The 17273-nt window shown below is 39.2% G+C and overlaps 1 protein-coding gene across 1 annotated transcript; it reads left to right on the top strand.

Moving 5' to 3' along the window:
* The first annotated feature begins 20 nt into the window (after positions 1 to 20).
* Positions 21 to 15697, top strand: LOC113123071 (collagen alpha-3(VI) chain-like). Its single transcript, XM_026294837.1, has 10 exons — positions 21 to 313; positions 5170 to 5278; positions 5807 to 6439; positions 8017 to 8613; positions 9487 to 10077; positions 10497 to 11120; positions 11217 to 11807; positions 13100 to 13681; positions 14232 to 14834; positions 14974 to 15697. Exons 2-10 carry the CDS (start codon positions 5194 to 5196, stop codon positions 15612 to 15614), a joined length of 4947 nt encoding a protein of 1648 aa, XP_026150622.1. The 5' UTR covers positions 21 to 313; positions 5170 to 5193; the 3' UTR covers positions 15615 to 15697.
* Positions 15698 to 17273: the final 1576 nt, after the last annotated feature.

Here is a 17273-nt window from a genome sequence, read left to right as displayed (position 1 = left end):
TTGTCCCATCCTAGCCTTGAACCCAGCACCACAGCTTCTCTGGTTTGAGACTGGGAGGTTGTCTGTTTCTTGTCTGCCTCTTTGTCTCAACCATTTCCCTTTTCACTCAGGACCTTTCTCTCTCTATCTTTCACTGCACTCTCTTATTTCTCACCACTGCCCTGTTCAGCCACCTTCCTTCGGGAGGTGCTGGAAAAGGAAGCAAGGAGAATTTAACAGGACGATAATGACCAAACGTCCAGCTTGCACATAATTGAAACTATCATTTTTCTTCAAAAACAAATACAGTGGAGTACAGCTGATTCAGTTCAGGGTAAGTTTTAACTTTTGAATCTGCTATATTGGTGAATGTTGCACAAAAAAGTTGCTTCTTGCATACTTGTTTCATTTCTTAGTTTTTGTCATACAATGTATCCTTATGTTGTAATCATTGGATTCTACAGAGTTTTTGCCTTATAGCTCACAAATATCAGACAGGCTGTGTTTAGCAGCATGACTGAAACCTATACTTTAGTGGTGAAAGTACTGCAAGCGCAAGAAGTAAGCCACAGTTACAATGAAGGAAGAGACCTCAGAAATGTTATGTATGATGCATGTGAGTGGAGAGGGGTGTGTGTGTGCTTTTTTTATTTGCAAAAGTCTTGTATGACACGCTTGGTTCCTGCTAAAGCACCATAAATGCTGCTAAAACACTATCAAAATGCTACTGTTCTTTTCAACAATGTCAGTCTAGTTAAACTGAATTTATAGGTGTCATAATTGTGGTTAGAAAGAAAAATCCTTGAGATACTGCATCTGAGGTCTGAGGCTCAGTGTTAGAGTAGTGAAGTTGTGAAGAGTTGATTTGCACTAAATAGTTTGAGTTTTGTAATATACTTTCTACGGCTGAATGCATGATGGAAAAAGCAGGTTACGTCTCTTTTAGCAGTCACCTATTAAATATTTTGTAACTTATGTAAAAAGGAGAGATATGTAGTGAAGGGGGACATGAGGATAGTTGGTGTGGGTGAGGAGGATACAGAGGATAGGGTTAAATGGAGGCAGATGATTCGCTGTGGCGACCCCTGAAGGGAGCAGCTGAAAGGAGAAGAAGATGTTAAAAGGAAAGATGTCATCAGTAATTGTTTGATAGAAAATTTTTTGCATTGCAACTATTTTGATGTACCTTACAAATTCACAACATGGTAAAACATACACATATTTAAATTTCCACACCCGCAGAGAGAGCTCTAAAGAGGAGTAAGTGGATGGGTACATGTTTCCACTGCAGCGGTGGCTCAAAACCACACCCTCTCTGAAATGAATGCAAGAGCGGAAAAGTGTGAAGAAAATATTTTCCAAACTGTGGGCCAGATGAACCGGCAGAACCAAGGAAGAGGCTCTATCCATTGGACAAAAGAGATGGGGTGGTGCGAGTGGTGGTGCGGGTGGTGGGCTTCAGGGTTTTGTGGACCAGGTGCAAGTCATTAATATTGTGCATCTCTTACATGAATGTCCAGGCAAAAACAGAGGAATTCAACACTTTGTTGTGTGCATGTGGGATATGATGCACAAATTCCATTATTTTTCTTTTTTGAGTCATAATATAATACAATTCCAGTGGAAATTTGTCATAACTAATTCTCATGAGCTACTGCTTCCACGTAGCTCATGTTTGCATGTAATTCGTTGCTATGACAGATCCAGAAAGAACTTGGTCACTGTTCAAAGCGAGAGGAAACTTGGTGTGCACTCCACATTTGGCTTCATGTGTTTGAAGCATTTTCACATAAATTACTACCAGCATTATGACAATACTAGAGCTCCTCTTGGAAGTCTGAATTCGTTACTGGCAGGGTTGTGTCAGGAAGATTCGTAATAAGGAATTACAGCATAATTCAATGTTAGTATGTTTAATGACTGCACCACTTTCTGCACATTGTTGTCTTTTTTCATGTCTGGAAGGGTGGTATATTTTTCAGAAAAATTATGTTTCAGGGTACTTTTGCTCCAATGTTTTTTTAAGGCGATACAGTACAAGCAAACAACAATTACTGCAAAGGTTATAAAGTTCTTACAAATGAAGTCACTAAGTGTCCATCATTTGTTGAAAATAGATGTATAGATTCTTGCCACTTTGTCACATATATCTCTTCTCATTCTAACCAGTGCTGCATGGGTGTCAGGCTTAGTATTTGAACTCTACATTGGCCAACAATGCTTGAAAATACATCTGCTAGATGTCAGACAGGCTAATACACTCCAGCTGTGTGGAACTGGCCGCATAGCCTGCCTCCTCCTCTCTCTCTTTTAACTTAATCGATCCTCCTCTCATCTGTGCCACACATGGCATGTCATGAGAGATGGGTTGGGTTTGTAGGTCCACAGAGCTTGATTCATACATGTGGAGGTGTGATGGAACGTGTATGGAGAAAGGATATTTCCTCATGTGATGCCACTGAGTGGCAGTGTAGAGTTTCCATAAACTCCAAAGCAGATCTATTGGTCTGAAATTAGTCCTTGCTCTCTAACTCAGATTTGTCAGCAGTTTGTTAAAAAGATGTTGTTTACACAAACTGGTCTTTAGTATTAATATATGCATATTGGCATAAATAATTGTTGTTGACAGTATAATTGATATGTAATTTGTTTTTAGCCTGTAATAAAGTGTTACGGGAGCTGAGCCAGTTTTAAATGCAACCCATTAGGCCCAGAGGATGATTGTGCGGTTTCTTAATAGATGCATATAATCTTGGACAAATTTATAATGCCTAGTGCAAACTAAGCAAGGCCCTCTATTTATGCATATTGGTGTATGTTTGATTTGCAACAGTATTTATAAATAATGATAGAATTGAGACTAAAATGAAATACAGCCACTGCAAGTGGGTGGGTGGTGGGTGATGAAATTGAGTCGTGCGGAGTGGGATTTATAACTGCTGATACACTGTGGCTAAATGGTTAGTTGCTAAAAGAAATACAGCTGTGCCAGCGTGGCAGGATGTACAAGCAGTTACATGCAACTTTTTTGCATTGGAAAATTTATTTATTCATCCATCCATCATCCATACCTGCTTATTCCTAACCAGGGTCACAGGGATCTCCTGGAGCCTATCCCAGCTCTCTTTGGGTGAAAGGCAGGGGTACACCCTGGACAGGTCACCAGTCCATCACAGGGACACATAGAGACAAACAACCTCACACACTCACAATATTTTTGTAACTGCCCTAATGTTAGATACTTTTTTCAAAGTATCAGATATATTAGATTGGTTATAGTCTACATGTCAGTTTTGACAAAACATTCACTATATGCAAAAATAGGTTTAAACAATGAGTTTATATTTTTTAATGAATGAATTCATAGAATCTGGGCCACTTGAGGGCAGTAGTAACAAGCTGGACAGATTGCAGTGAGATCAACCTCTAGGGTGATATGGTTTTAGCATTCATTTAGAGTCATGTGCCCTCCTGATAAATGTAAGTCCATAATTAGCTTTCATTAAACTTTGCTGTCCACTAACTTCTGAATGAAATATCTCTAGCTCCAGCAGTTCTAGTTACTGAATGCGCTATCATGGTCACCAGCTACATGCTAACTTTGTCTGTCAGATAATGTAAAATGCTTTTTAAAGGACCTTTTAATATCTCTTGCTTGTGTGAAGTGATTGAGGTCTGTATGTGTTGAGGGTAAGAGTGCAGTTGATGACAATGCTATCTGTTGCTGGCAGCTGATGGATCCGTGTTACATTGAGCTTATGTATGTTTACATACATGCATATGGGTGTGTGGTCTTTTTTAAATATGAATGTGTGAGGTCTAGCCTGCAAATGTGTTAACTCTAAACAATGCCAATGAGAGAGGCATACAGAGCAGTATGTTCTGCTCACTGGATAATATAAACTGATCTCGACGTTTTTGGTGGTGACTGAATTACACATTTAGCTGAAGTGATGACTCAGCTCATCACAGAGACACATTTAACAAACATCACAACAGGTCAAAACTTGTCAACTTTTTTTAGTAGACAACGATGGTGTTCAATTATGGATGAATAAAGCTTTTAGCAACATTGATGCACCTGGTGAATTAATGAGAAATTAAATTAAATTCCTATAAAAGAGAAATGTGTAGGTTTTGAAAATTTTAGACTCATAGCAGTGGTGAGGCAGGAACTTTCTTGTTGTGAGGCAACATTGCTAACCGCCATGCCACCCTGCTGCTCTTTGCTTTATGCAATCAGACTTAATTTGAAATCAGATAGGGGGTTTTAAACTTAAGTTCTACGCACAGTCTTTCCACCACCAAACAGCAGGCTGAACATTGTGAGTAGCTGGTGAACATAACACTGCATTCAGCAGTTAAATAGACAATATTTCCTTCATGAGTTAGTGAAGAACAGTTATTGCAAAGATCCATCCATCCATCCATCTTCTATACCCGCTTTTCCTGGCGTTATTGCAAAGATACATTTCCCAATTAGGTAATCCAGTGTTGCTTATTTTGTGTCCAGTATTTTCTAGCTTAAATGGCAAGAACCAAAAAAACAAACAAAAACAAAACAAAAAAAGATTAATATTCTCTACTTATTAATATTTTTTATTTATTAATATTTTTATTAATATGTCTTTCTAAATATGCCCTTAAAATAATTTACCTTGCTGCCATTGTTTTGTCTTGTATCAGAGAAAACAGGACAGGGGAAAAGCTACAATGTTGACACATTAGCTGGGCTTGGTAAATAGAGAAAGAAAGCAGAGAAGTGGCTTCTGGGTGACTGAGTGACCTGAAATCACATGAGCATGAGTGAAGAACACAAAAATCTCTCCAAAAGAGTCTAGATTTCCCTAAAAAAGGAACTCACTGGTTTAGGCCCCTTGTGTGGACAGTGACACCATTGGGGGACCCCAGATATATATACACTTCTCACTGTGTTCTTTTTTTCCATACATGTTTACACACAGGGCACACAACAAACTATGAACATGGTAATTCCAGTGCTGTCCATGCTTGCTGTGTTTTATTAAATTCTGTACAATAGCCATGTTTCTATTAATTCATTATAGACAGTGAAATTTTAGCTGTGTTTTAGTGATGCAGTCTATGTGCCAGAACAGATTTTTCAGTGCTGCTGTTTGTGCTTTTTGGTTCATATCATCTTTTTTAAAATTTTTGTTTCTTGTTTCGCAGGTTTCCCCTTTGTTTCTTCTGAAAATGAGGAGGCATTGGTTGTTACCGCTATGCGCCCTTTTGGGTGTCCTGTTTACAGGACTCCTCCCTAAACTTAATGCTCAGGAAGGTAAGTTGAACTACATTTCAGCTGCAAAAAGCAGTCACTTTGCTTATTCTGTCATGATTTTTCCAGTTTTCAGCAATGCTCAGTGGAATATGAGGTTTTTTTCATACATTTTTGTTCTCCCAAAAATACATAATCTACTATGTAATCTACATTTGAACCTGTGGGATACATATGCTCATGATGCTCTAACAAAACCAAAAATGTAAGTAGCTTATATAGAATATTTTCCATCCTAATGAGCATTGTTGAGCCATTTTCCAATACTATTTTTACATAATATTGTTTTTAAAAACATCTGACTTGAAAATCTCAAAATAAAAAAAAACTCAAGACCTCAAAAGTGTGAAAGTGCCAAGTTCGATCTGAAGCTTTAAAGGTAGAATGATGCTGTCAAACTTAGAATTACATTAACAGCTGTATTGTGCAAAAGTATTATAGTTTGGTACCAAAACAATACACTTTGATGCCAGCTATCAAGCATCATTTCACTGGTCTTCACTTCTGTCCCCTAAATGCTCTCTTCTGAAGACTGTGCACAAGGGTTGGCAGCTGATATGTACTTTCTAGTGGATTCATCCTGGAGTATGGGAGAGGAGAACTTTGAGCATGTCAGACAATTTCTATACAGCTTGATACAATCACTGCACCAGGTTGGAGGGGGCAAGTTTAAATTTGCCCTTCTGCAGTACAATAGCAGGCCTAAAACTGAGTTCCAGCTCAACAGCTACCCAACAACGCAGGGAGTCCTGGCACACATCAAGGCTATGTCTTATCGTGGTGGGGGCACTCGGACTGGCCTGGGCTTGGAATTCCTGATACGTACACATCTGACCACTGCTTCGGGCAGTCGTGCTGTGGATGGAGTGGCCCAGGTAGTGGTGGTGCTAACAGATGGGCGCTCCCAGGATGACGTGTCCGAGCCAGCTCAGGTGCTGCGACTGGCAGGAGTCGAGGTGTTTGCAGTTGGAGTTCAGGATGCAGTGGACTGGGAGCTCAGGGAGATGGCTAGCCTGCCCCATGACACTCATGTGTTCAGTGTAGACTCTTTCCTGGCCTTGCGGGATATAATCCAAGATTTAGTAGTGGGGCTTTGCGGCGCAGTGACTCGGTCAGGGGGTGCTTCTATGGCAAATGAGGCCCCTGTGACTGGAGGAGGGACAGGTAATGAAATGGGACCAGTGTCTCTACTATACTAATATGTCTACATGTGCAGAAAGAAGCTGCTGCATATGTGGTCGTGACTGGTATTTATTTATTAACACAAATATTTTTAACCACAATAACCTTTTACTATTCACCTGCAAAATTAACATCACTTTTTGTCCATATTAAATAGATCAGTAATGCTTTAAAAATCTAAAAATGATTTGCATGTGATTTACACCCTTAGTGCATCTCAGATTAAGGGTGTTCAGGTCATATATGGCACAAATATGTTTGTGCACTAAAGATGTGAATTAAGTGAAAGCTATTTAAGCAATGTGAACATTCTGTCCCTGGGGCTGATAATTTAAGACATATTTTAAGTCATTATTTAATACACTATTATAATGACTGTCTTTATTAGACATGGTTATAAGTGAGCGGACACACAGTGTTAAAATTCATATAATGGCACCTTAGTTTAAAACCATATGTCTATAACACTTTGGAAAAAAATCATGGTCTTGATGATCCCATACCTTTTAAAACATTGCATCTAAAAACAATCACTGAGCTTTTAACAATAGCTAACCATGCACCATTGCTTATGTGTTTGCATATAGTGTTTGTCTTAGAATTTGTGCAATATTCTGTATTTGATACAGTGATGAACCTGCCTGGACCCATCCTTGACCTGCAGAAGAAGTATACTGACAATGTTTTAATATGTGGACGTCTATAAATCGGTCACAGTATCCTGCTGAAATCAAAAATATGAATTCCAGTAAAAAGTAGTTCATTCAAAAAAAGAAATAGTCAAAATAGAAAAAAATTCAAAAACAAATATTCAATGAAGAAATTTTTATTATTGTTCACATTACTGTTATAAATGTAGGCTACATGATTCAAAATTAAGTTGAATTATCACCAAAACATCACTTTACTTTTTTAATATGGAGTTCCATTTATTATATTCTCAAGTACTGGAAATCTATAAGCACCAAGGATGGGCACAGGGTCATGACTGGTCACTTGATCTGAGGTCTGTAACAAGAGTCTGCATGGGATGGCTGAACTCAGTGGAGTTTCTCTAAGGCATATAAATAGTTATTCATCATTACTGTATTAGACTCAGTCCTTTAGTTTTTACATATATCCATTTTCCAACTTTCCCATCTTATGTCCAAAACCATTTGCAAAACTGTATGTTTTTCTCAGTTTGAGTACCAGTCACATTAATTGCCCGGTACTGTGCCTGATCAGGCATCCTCATTTCCCTGTAATCTCTATGCAATCCAAATAACCATTCTATAATAGAGGAAAAACATGTTTCACTTATACAATAATGTTTGAACATTGCAAAGCTAATTGTAGGAGAAAAAACAAGTCACAACATTTTAGGAAATCTCCTTGATTCAGCCTACATGCAGTATGGTGTTTTAGCAATGTTGTTATTGATTTGTTCACTGTGAATGTTACTGGACACATGCAATCATATGCTAGCACGAGTTCTTTGATTAAATCTCCTCTCTACCTCACTATGTTAACACTTTCACAAGTTCCATTTTGTTTGTTCTCTTTCTCTCTCTTTAAAGCTCAAGAGTCAGCTGACCTAGTATTCTTAATTGATGGATCGCAGAACGTTGGAGCAGCAAACTTCGCCGTTGTGCGTGATTTCGTGTTGAAAATCATTGAGCGCCTTGAGGTGGGCAGGGACACTGTTCAGGTGTCCTTGGTCCTGTACAACACCAGCCCAGAGATAAAGTTCTATCTGAATAGCTATGACAGCAAATCATCAGTGCTGGAAGCTGTCAAGGGCATCACCTACTCAGGGGGCGACAAATCTAACTTGGGGGCCGCCTTGGAGGAAGTGGCTGCGAGCATTTTCAGCCAAAGAGCTGGGGGCAGGGCAGATGAGGGTGTGCCCCAGACGTTGGTGGTTATCAGTGCTGGCCCATCCACTGATGATACTGGTGCTGGTGACCAGGCCCTTAAGAGGGCTGGTGTTATTACATTCGGTGTGGTGATTGGTGACACTGCCACTGCAGATCTGGAAGCAGTTGCCACAGATAAAAGTTTTGTCCTGTCAGCCCCTGATTTCAGTGCAGTAGCAGAAATGAGTGACCAGCTGCTCCCATACATTAATGGGGTGATTCAACGCACCATTACAGTTGAAAATGAAATCATAGAAGGTATGTAACTTCTCCGTAAATGTTGGTGGGCTATTGGGATTTTGGAAAGGGATTTCATAAATAAACAGCTTATACAGAATCTAATACATTGTACAAGGTAAGGTATGCTTGTGAAATTGCTGTATTTCCAATTGTAATGAGTTTTTAACAGAGGGAAAAACACTACACTAAAAGAATTAAATCTTGTTAGTGTTCTTTATTTAGAGTGAATTTGACTCAGCTGACAAATCTGTAGCAAATTTATAGATCCATAAAGTTACATTCATTTATTGTAAAGGTAAATAGCCAAGTGGCCAACCTTCTTTTGTACTAGGAGAAGAGGCTTCATCACCTCAGGCTGGGTACACACTAGACCATTCTTAAATCTGTTTAAAAATGTGGGAGACCACAGACATAAGGACAGTTTCAGATGATTTCTAATATGATAGTAATTTTGAATGCACAAACTAGATCATCTGACCAGACCACAAGACCACACACCTGCTGTTCGTAGTAAAAAATTCACTTTGGCAATTCCACAAACATAAGATCTCACAGAAACTAATGTGATCATCATCAGACAGTACAAACACTTCAGACAGAACGACCTGATGCATCCAGTTGGAGTTCATTTTTTCATCATTTGCCCAAAAATCAATAATCACAAAAGCTGCATATCATTGCAGTATTGGTTGTGCCCATATTATATCTTATATCAAGTGTCACTTTCAGGCTAGACTCTGCAATGTGTTTCATTTTAATAAAATTACATAATATCCATACTGGGCATTGTTATACTTTAGTACTTACTTACTTTAGTACTTCCTTTAGTACTTATGTGATTTCTCACAATTAGCTTTTATACTCATATGAATGTTTTTGTTATCCTTTCAGTTGTAGCATCAAGTCGAGACATCATTTTCCTAATTGACAGCACAATGGGTGCAACGCTCATCAACTCCATACGAGAGTTCATAAAGAAGTTTGTTGAAACCATGCCAATTGGGCCAGATTCAGTCCAAGTGGGTGTGGCCCAGTTCAGCAGTACCCCTCGGCTTGAGATGGATCTCAACTCCCATGGATCCAAAGAGGAATTAATTGCTGCTTTGGGTGCTATCAAACCAAGACCTGGACAGACAGTCAATATTGGAGCAGCCTTGGACTTTGTACGTTCTAACATGCTGCGTCCTGAGAAGGGAAGTCGTATTCAGCAAAAAGTACCTCAGATTTTACTCTTATTAACTAGTAAAAAATCCAGCGACAGTGTGGAAGAACCTGCTAATGCACTGCTGAATATGGGAGTATTGATTCTAGCTGCAGGCTCTAAGAGTGCTGATGAGGAGGAGCTGAAGCAGATTGCTTTTGACAGCAGTGTTGTGCACATGCTGAAGGACTTCCGCAGTTTGGCCCGCAACCCAATGACAATTGTCAATGCATTATCTACTCTAGCTGGAGTGGTGGTGACCGAAACACCCACTGAACCAGGTGATTCTTTGTCTTCTAGCAGTCAAAACATGTATTAATTGAACTTTAATGATATAAAATAGATAAGTGACAAATTAAAGGAAAACTTTGATTAAACAAGTGGAAAATCAAGAAGTGCAGAAACAAGTGTGCTTAATTTACTTCTAATGTGAACCAAATTTTCAGTCAATTATTCACAACCCAACTCACGAGTATCTCCTTCTACCATACACACCTAAAATGGACATAGTGCAGCATACTGATTCTGTTTTTTATTTGTCTGTCTACTATCTAAACTTCATAGCACTTAAAGATAACAGTTTAAATGCAAATCATGTAACCTGTAATTTTTTGCTAAGTAGTTGATTTTTGTTTGAGATCCTGGTAGTACCTGATACTATGTGTGGGTAATTTTTTTTTGTTTTTGTGCTTTTCCTTAGTGGTGGAGATAACCACTGTGCAGACTCAAAAAGTGGTCCGAGACATTGTGTTTCTTGTGGATGGCTCAAACTACATTGGCAGCACTAACTTACCCTATGTGAGAGACTTCATTATTAACGTGGTCAACCAGCTGGATGTACGTCCTGATAGGGTACAAATTGGCCTCCTGCAGTTTGCTGAACGTCCAAAGATTGAATTTTATCTCAACACTTACCAAAACAGGCAAGATGTTGTGAATGCAATTTCTCAACTCAGGCTGACCGGAGGCTCAGTTTTGAATACTGGAGCTGCAATGAACCATGCCTTCACTACAATGTTCCTGCCATCAGCTGGGTCACGCAGGATGCAGGGAATCCAGCAGGTGCTGATTCTGATCACAGGTGGTCCAGCCCAAGATGAAGTCAAAAATGTAGCAGATCAGTTGGCCCTGGGTGGGGTTTTGACCTTCACAGTCAGTTCTGGGCAAGCAGATGCAGAACTCCTTAAATCAGTTGCCTTTGTTAAGGATTTGGCCTACCATGAAACACGCTTCTCAGATTTGCCAGCTATGGCTGAAGTAATCATGCCAAAGTTGACAACAGTGGTTGGTGATACAGATGTGACAGTATTCCCTGAAGGTACAGGTACATTTTATGTTTCTCTTTTTCTGTTAATTAATATCAAACTATAATGAGGAATTTCTTTAGTAACAGCTAATTTTGTTTATTGTTTCTCCTCAGTTGTTGGGGGAAATGAAAGGGATGTTGCCTTCCTCATTGATGGCACAGACAGTGTTCGAGGAGATTTTGGATACATCCGGGATTTTATTATTAAAGTAATTGAACCACTTGATGTTGGAATTGACAAAGTCCGAATTTCTGTGGTTCAGCACAGTGAGAGACCAACACCAGTTTTCTACCTTAACACCTATCAAACCAAAGATGAGGTGAAAAGAGCTATCAATGGTATGACACTGGCTGGTGGACGAAGTCTGAACACAGGATCTGCTCTAAGATTCATGAAGGACACGATCTTATCTGAAAGGCATGGTAGCCGGGCTGCCCAGAAGGTCCCTCAGTTTCTGATTGTTTTGACTGGTGGCAGGTCCAGGGATAATGTGAAGGAACCTGCTGGTGCACTGAAGACAGAAGGAGTTGTACCATTTGGTGTTGGTGTCAAGGATGCAGACCCCAAGCAGATTGAGGCCATTTCACACAACCCTTCCTTTGCCTTCACTGTGAAGGAATTCAGTGAGCTTAGTACACTACCACAAAGGCTGAACAACTACGTGAGCCTTCCTAGAGAAGAGCTAACCACTGTTCTACATCAAGGTAAGAAAAATCTTCATTTCATTGGTGTGTTAGACCTGTTCTAAGAAAAACACTTGTCTGTGGGAATTTATCACAGAAACAGATTTTTTGTGTTGAATTTATTGTGTTTTAGTACAAAGTGAAGGTATAGATATTGTGTTCCTACTTAATGGCTCTGAAAACACAACAAACAAATTCCAAGAGATAAGCTGTTTGTTAAGAGCATAGTGGAGACCCTCTCACTCAGTGAGGACCAAGACAAAGTGTCAGTGGTTCAGTTTGCTTATAACTCTGAGGTCAGCTTTTATCTAAATTCTCACAAGACAAAGGATGACATTATAAAGGCCATAGATATTTAAAGCACAAGGGTAGGAGAGGCCTTAATGTTGGAGGAGCTCTCCAGTTTGTGAGACACAGTGTCTTCACTTCCTCCATGGGCAGTACAAGACTAGCAGGAGTGCCCCAAATTTGAAATTTTCTATATAGCAAACCATCCACTAATGATGTAAGAAGCCCAGCTTTTGCTTAAGGAGAATGAAATTGTGTCAGTGGGAGTTGGAGTGGGAGAAGCCAATTTTTCAGAGTTGGAGCTGGTTGCCTTTGAACCTAGTTTTACATACAAGTTCACTGATTTCTTCAAGTTGCCCTCAATCCAATCACAACTTATTGCTACACTTAAACAAAGACACAGGGGAAACCATGACGAATCTTAGATTCAGTAGGTAAGAATTACTCATTTGAATCCACATTTGAATTTTTGCATAGGGTTGAAAAACAGCATTACATTGATTCAGAATAACTCTTTCTCAACATGCAGTAAATTTTTAATGATTGATGATGAATTGATAAATGAGTCTGAATTGTTTTGCTACATTTATTTTGCATGACTTTTATTGTTGGGTTTTTTAAAGTGCCTTGGGATGATTGTATTGTGATTTGGTGCTATACAAATCAATAAGAATTTAATTATGTAGAATCTATCTATCTATCTATCTATCTAAAACCTATTCTGTTTTTCAACTGGTCTCTATTAATGTGGCTTTCCAGAAGGTAGCTCTCCTTTATACTTATTTCCCATTGCCCATTTAGATGATACTTCGAAAATTCATTGACAGTCTTTCATACATCTTTTTGATAAAAAGATGGCTCCTTAGCAGTTCTGCTTGAAATAATTCTTTCAGAGCAACTGTCTTTTTTCTTTGAGCTTCTAACTTGCTCATGCTGATGAAGCCGCATAAGTGTGAAAGGAAATTCTTCAATGTGCAGTCCATGAATTCTCTTTTTATCTATCCATGTGTCACCTTGTGATGCAGGGAGCAGTAAGAGGGACATAGTGTTTCTCCTTGATGGGTCGGATGGCACCCGAATTGGACTTCCAGCTATTCGCGTGTTCATCAGGAGAATGGCCGAAGAGCTGGACATTGACCAAGATAGGGTTCGAGTGGCTGTTGCAATGTATAGTAATGACACCACAAATTACTTCAACCTAAAAACTCACAACTCCAAAAAGGCTATCATCGATGCTGTAAAAAGTCTTCGCCATAAAGGAGGAAGACCTCGGAACACAGGAGCTGCTTTACAGTTTGTACGAAATCACATTTTTACACCTTCATTTGGAAGTAGACACCTCGAAGGAGTCCCTCAGATTTTGTTGATACTGACTGCAGGCAGATCCAGCGATGATGTTTCTGGACCTGCATTAGATCTGAAACAAATAGGTGTTATTTCTTTTGCCATTGGAATGAAATATGCTGACCAGGAGCAACTTGAAAAAATTGCCTTTTCCTCCAGATTTCTTTACAAATTGCGTGTCTTTGGTGAACTTCTGTCAATTCAGCCAGAGATAGCGGCATTTGTCCGGACGGAAATACAGACTGAGCCTCCTACTTTTGTAGGTAAGAAGTGTAATGGATTGGTTTAACCTGATTATATTTTTGCACATTTTCTCTTTGATAGTTTGACCTGCAATGAAACTGCATTATCTTCTGAAGAATGTCAGGTGATCAGTTTCTCAAACTATCACTAGATCACTAGATCTAAGTTATACTTGGTTGATTATACTGTTTCTTGTTTGGCTTTCAACATTTTCCTTTTGTCCCTTGGAGAATTTTTTCTTGACAGCCCCACATCAGCAAATGTCATTTTGTTCTATTATTCTTCAGCTCTTCCTTGAGCCAATGATATCCCCTCATTGACTGTACATTTAAGTTAAAACATTCTGAAATCTTCTTTTTATAGGTTCACCTTCATCTTTCATTTGTGAAAGAGGAAAATGTCCTTTTTCTTATATTTTTTCCATGTTTATCAATAGTCTCTTCATCTACCAGTTTTCTTAAGTGTTCTGACATCTAACAGCTTGTTTATTGTCATGATTAGTGTGTAATGAATATATTTCATTGTACTACATGTATGATGCTTAAATAAGGTTTTCCTATTCTTTTCTAGTTGAATTAGAGTCAATTCAAAGAGACATAGTGTTTCTATTGGATGGGTCAGATGACACACGGCGTGGCTTCCCAGCAATGAAAGATTTTGTCCAAAGAGTGATAGAAAAACTCAGTGTTGATGAGAACAAAGACCGTGTTTCTGTGGTCCAGTATAGCAGAGAACCACAGACCCATTTCAGTTTGAAAACCTACACAGAAAAACAAGATGTTCTTAATGCTGTCCAGGAGTTGAACCATCAAGGGGGAAAACCCCTCCACACTGGGGCAGCTCTGGACTATGTGAGAAATAATGCTTTTGCTGACTCCTCAGGGAGTCGGCATCAAGAAGGTGTCCCTCAGATTTTGATTCTCTTGAGTGGGGGAAGATCTCAAGATGATGTTGCAAGTGCAGCTGTGGCTTTAAAACAGGACAAAATAATCCCATTCTGTGTAGGCATGAGAAATGCAGACATACTTGAGCTCCAAATGATTGCACATAACCCTTCCTATGCTTTCACTGTGCTGCGATTTGATGATATTGGGAATGTTTCTGAACAACTTGTGTCATTTATGAGAAGGGTGCCTCAACAGCAACCAAGACTAAAACCACAAACCGTTTTAGGTAAGACTCTATCTATCTATCTATCTATCTATCTATCTATCTATCTATCTATCTATCTATCTATCTATCTATCTATCTATCTATCTATCTAGGAGATTTAATGTGTAACTCTAACTGAGCATCATCCTTGTGTCTGCAGATCAAACTGAATCCATTCAACGTGATGTTGTGTTTTTACTGGATTCCTCAGATGACATGCAAAATGAATTTCAGGCAGTGCTTGGCTTTGTTGAAAGAATGGTAGAGAAACTCAATGTGGATGAGAACAAAGATCGTGTTGCAGTGGTGCAGTACAGCAGAGAACCTTATGTTGAATTTTTTCTGAACACACACAAAACACATCACAATGTTGCAGACAATTTGCGACGTCTGAGGCATAAAGGAGGCACACTGCTGAATACTGGTGCAGCCCTGCAGTATGTCAAGAATTATGTTTTCACTGCCTCTTCTGGAAGCAGGCATCAGCAGGGTGTCCCTCAGATTTTACTTCTGTTAACTGGCGGACGGTCCAGTGATGATGTCAGTAATGCTGTAGAAAACTTGAAAGGAATTGGTGTAATGCTCTTTGTGGTGGGAACAAAGAATGCAGATGCCTTTGAGATGCAGTCTGTTTCACAGGAAAGAAGTCAAGCTTTCTATGCAGCAGATCCCAGTGATTTGGCAGGCATTGAACAACAAATATTATCAGCCATCGACCAGGGTGAAACTCCTGCTGTCACACTATCATCAAATGGTAAGACTGTGATGACAGGATTTTACACTGCGTGCGCAGCATTGTAGATTGTCAGACTGAGATGCTCTAGACTAGTACTCATTCATTTCAGTTGAAAGTGAATGATGCGCAGTAACTGACCTGACCCCCTCTTGATGCTGTTGGATCCATTGCACATTAGATCACAGATATGTTGGATTTTTCCAAATGAAATGATTCACAGGATTCCCATTGTAAACAAAATATTTTAGATGCACCTAGACAAAAGAAACAATCTTTAGTTTTTTGTTTTTTTTTACCAGGGAAAATGTTATTCCCATAGAAATGTAGCAATGTAAGGGGGCTTTGCCACTTACGATCACATAAATACTCAATGTTAAATTCACCAGTACACTAACAATGAGACCCAAGCTGTAACAGCTGTAGAATTTGCTTCACGTTGTTTTGGTGGCATCATCCAATTCTGCAATGCAAAGATTCACTGGTTTCATGAAGGTTCACTGTGCTGTTCTCAGGGTATACATGCAGTGTTAGTGATCTGTGGCAACAAAACACTTTATCACAAATGTCATCATCCACCCATTTGCTAAAATGTGTGCGTGATTACAGATAAACGAGATGTTTTTTTTTACTTAACTCTGATGATTCTAAGATATTAAGTACTTTGTGCAGAGAATAGTAGCAGACCTAAACATTGGTGCAAACAAAGATCGTGTGGCTGTAGTTCAGTACAGCAGCACAGCTGAAATGATTTCTAATTTGAGACGTTACTCAACAGAGGATGATATTCTTGATGATGTATATGTCAAAAAGATGGTTATCCCCCACAACATTGGCGCAGCTCTCCAGTTTGTGAGGTACCATGTATTTATTTTTGAGGCTGGAAGTAGATTCCTGGAGGGAGTTCAAAAGATACTCATGATACTGACTGATGGAAGATTTGGGGATAACATAAGAACCCCAGTCACAATGCTGAAAGAGATGGGTGTCATCTCAATTGCCATTGGAACAGTTCATGCTGACACACTAGAGCTACAAACAATATCTCATGCAATCAATTATGCACTGACTAAAACTGATTATCAGGAAATACATACTACTAAGCACTATGTATTGTCACTGTTAAGTGAGGCTCCTCACCAGGTAGAGCAAACTACTCCAATTAAGGGCTTTGGTAACTAACCAAAAAAGAGTATTTAGAAAATAGAAGAGAATGGGAAGTTATAGATCACTGTCACTGTAGCTGCTTACCTGCTGCATGCAGAAAATCACACTGACGTTTTATTTTTATTGCAGATTCCCAGAAAAACGATGTAGTGTTTCTTATTGATGGATCAAATGACTCACAAAATGGCTTTGAAGTGATTCGAAGCTTTATCGAAAAAGTTGTTGAAAGTTTAAATGTTGGTGAAAACAGAGACCAAGTGGCTGTTGTTCAATACAGCCGTGATGCCACAGCCAATTTCTACTTGAATTCCTATTCATCCAAGAATGATGTGCTCAATTCCATTAGAACAATGAAACATAAGCTAGGGCGTCCGCTCAACATTGGCAAAGCATTGGCATTTGTCAGAGACAATGTCTTTGCTGCTTCAGTTGGAGGCAGACATGCAGAAGGAGTCCCTCAATATCTGTATGTATTTAGCGGTGGAAGATCAGGGGACGATGTCAGAGGACCAGCACAGTCACTCAAAGAAAATGGAATAAAGACTTTTAGTATTGGAACA

This window comes from Mastacembelus armatus, chromosome 21 (genome assembly GCF_900324485.2).
Source record: "Mastacembelus armatus chromosome 21, fMasArm1.2, whole genome shotgun sequence".
NCBI classification, from domain to species: domain Eukaryota; kingdom Metazoa; phylum Chordata; class Actinopteri; order Synbranchiformes; family Mastacembelidae; genus Mastacembelus; species Mastacembelus armatus.
Note: the sequence above shows the minus strand (reverse complement) of the source record. Positions and strands in the feature narration are given on the sequence as shown.

Excerpts from the sequence above, each read along its gene's own strand:
- LOC113123071 (XM_026294837.1), top strand. The coding sequence starts at position 5,194 with ATGAGGAGGCATTGGTTGTTACCGCTATGCGCCCTTTTGGGTGTCCTG. Across the intron at positions 5,279-5,806 it reads TAAACTTAATGCTCAGGAAG|ACTGTGCACAAGGGTTGGCA; the intron begins GTAAGTTGAACT and ends TCTCTTCTGAAG. Across the intron at positions 6,440-8,016 it reads TGTGACTGGAGGAGGGACAG|CTCAAGAGTCAGCTGACCTA; the intron begins GTAATGAAATGG and ends CTCTCTTTAAAG.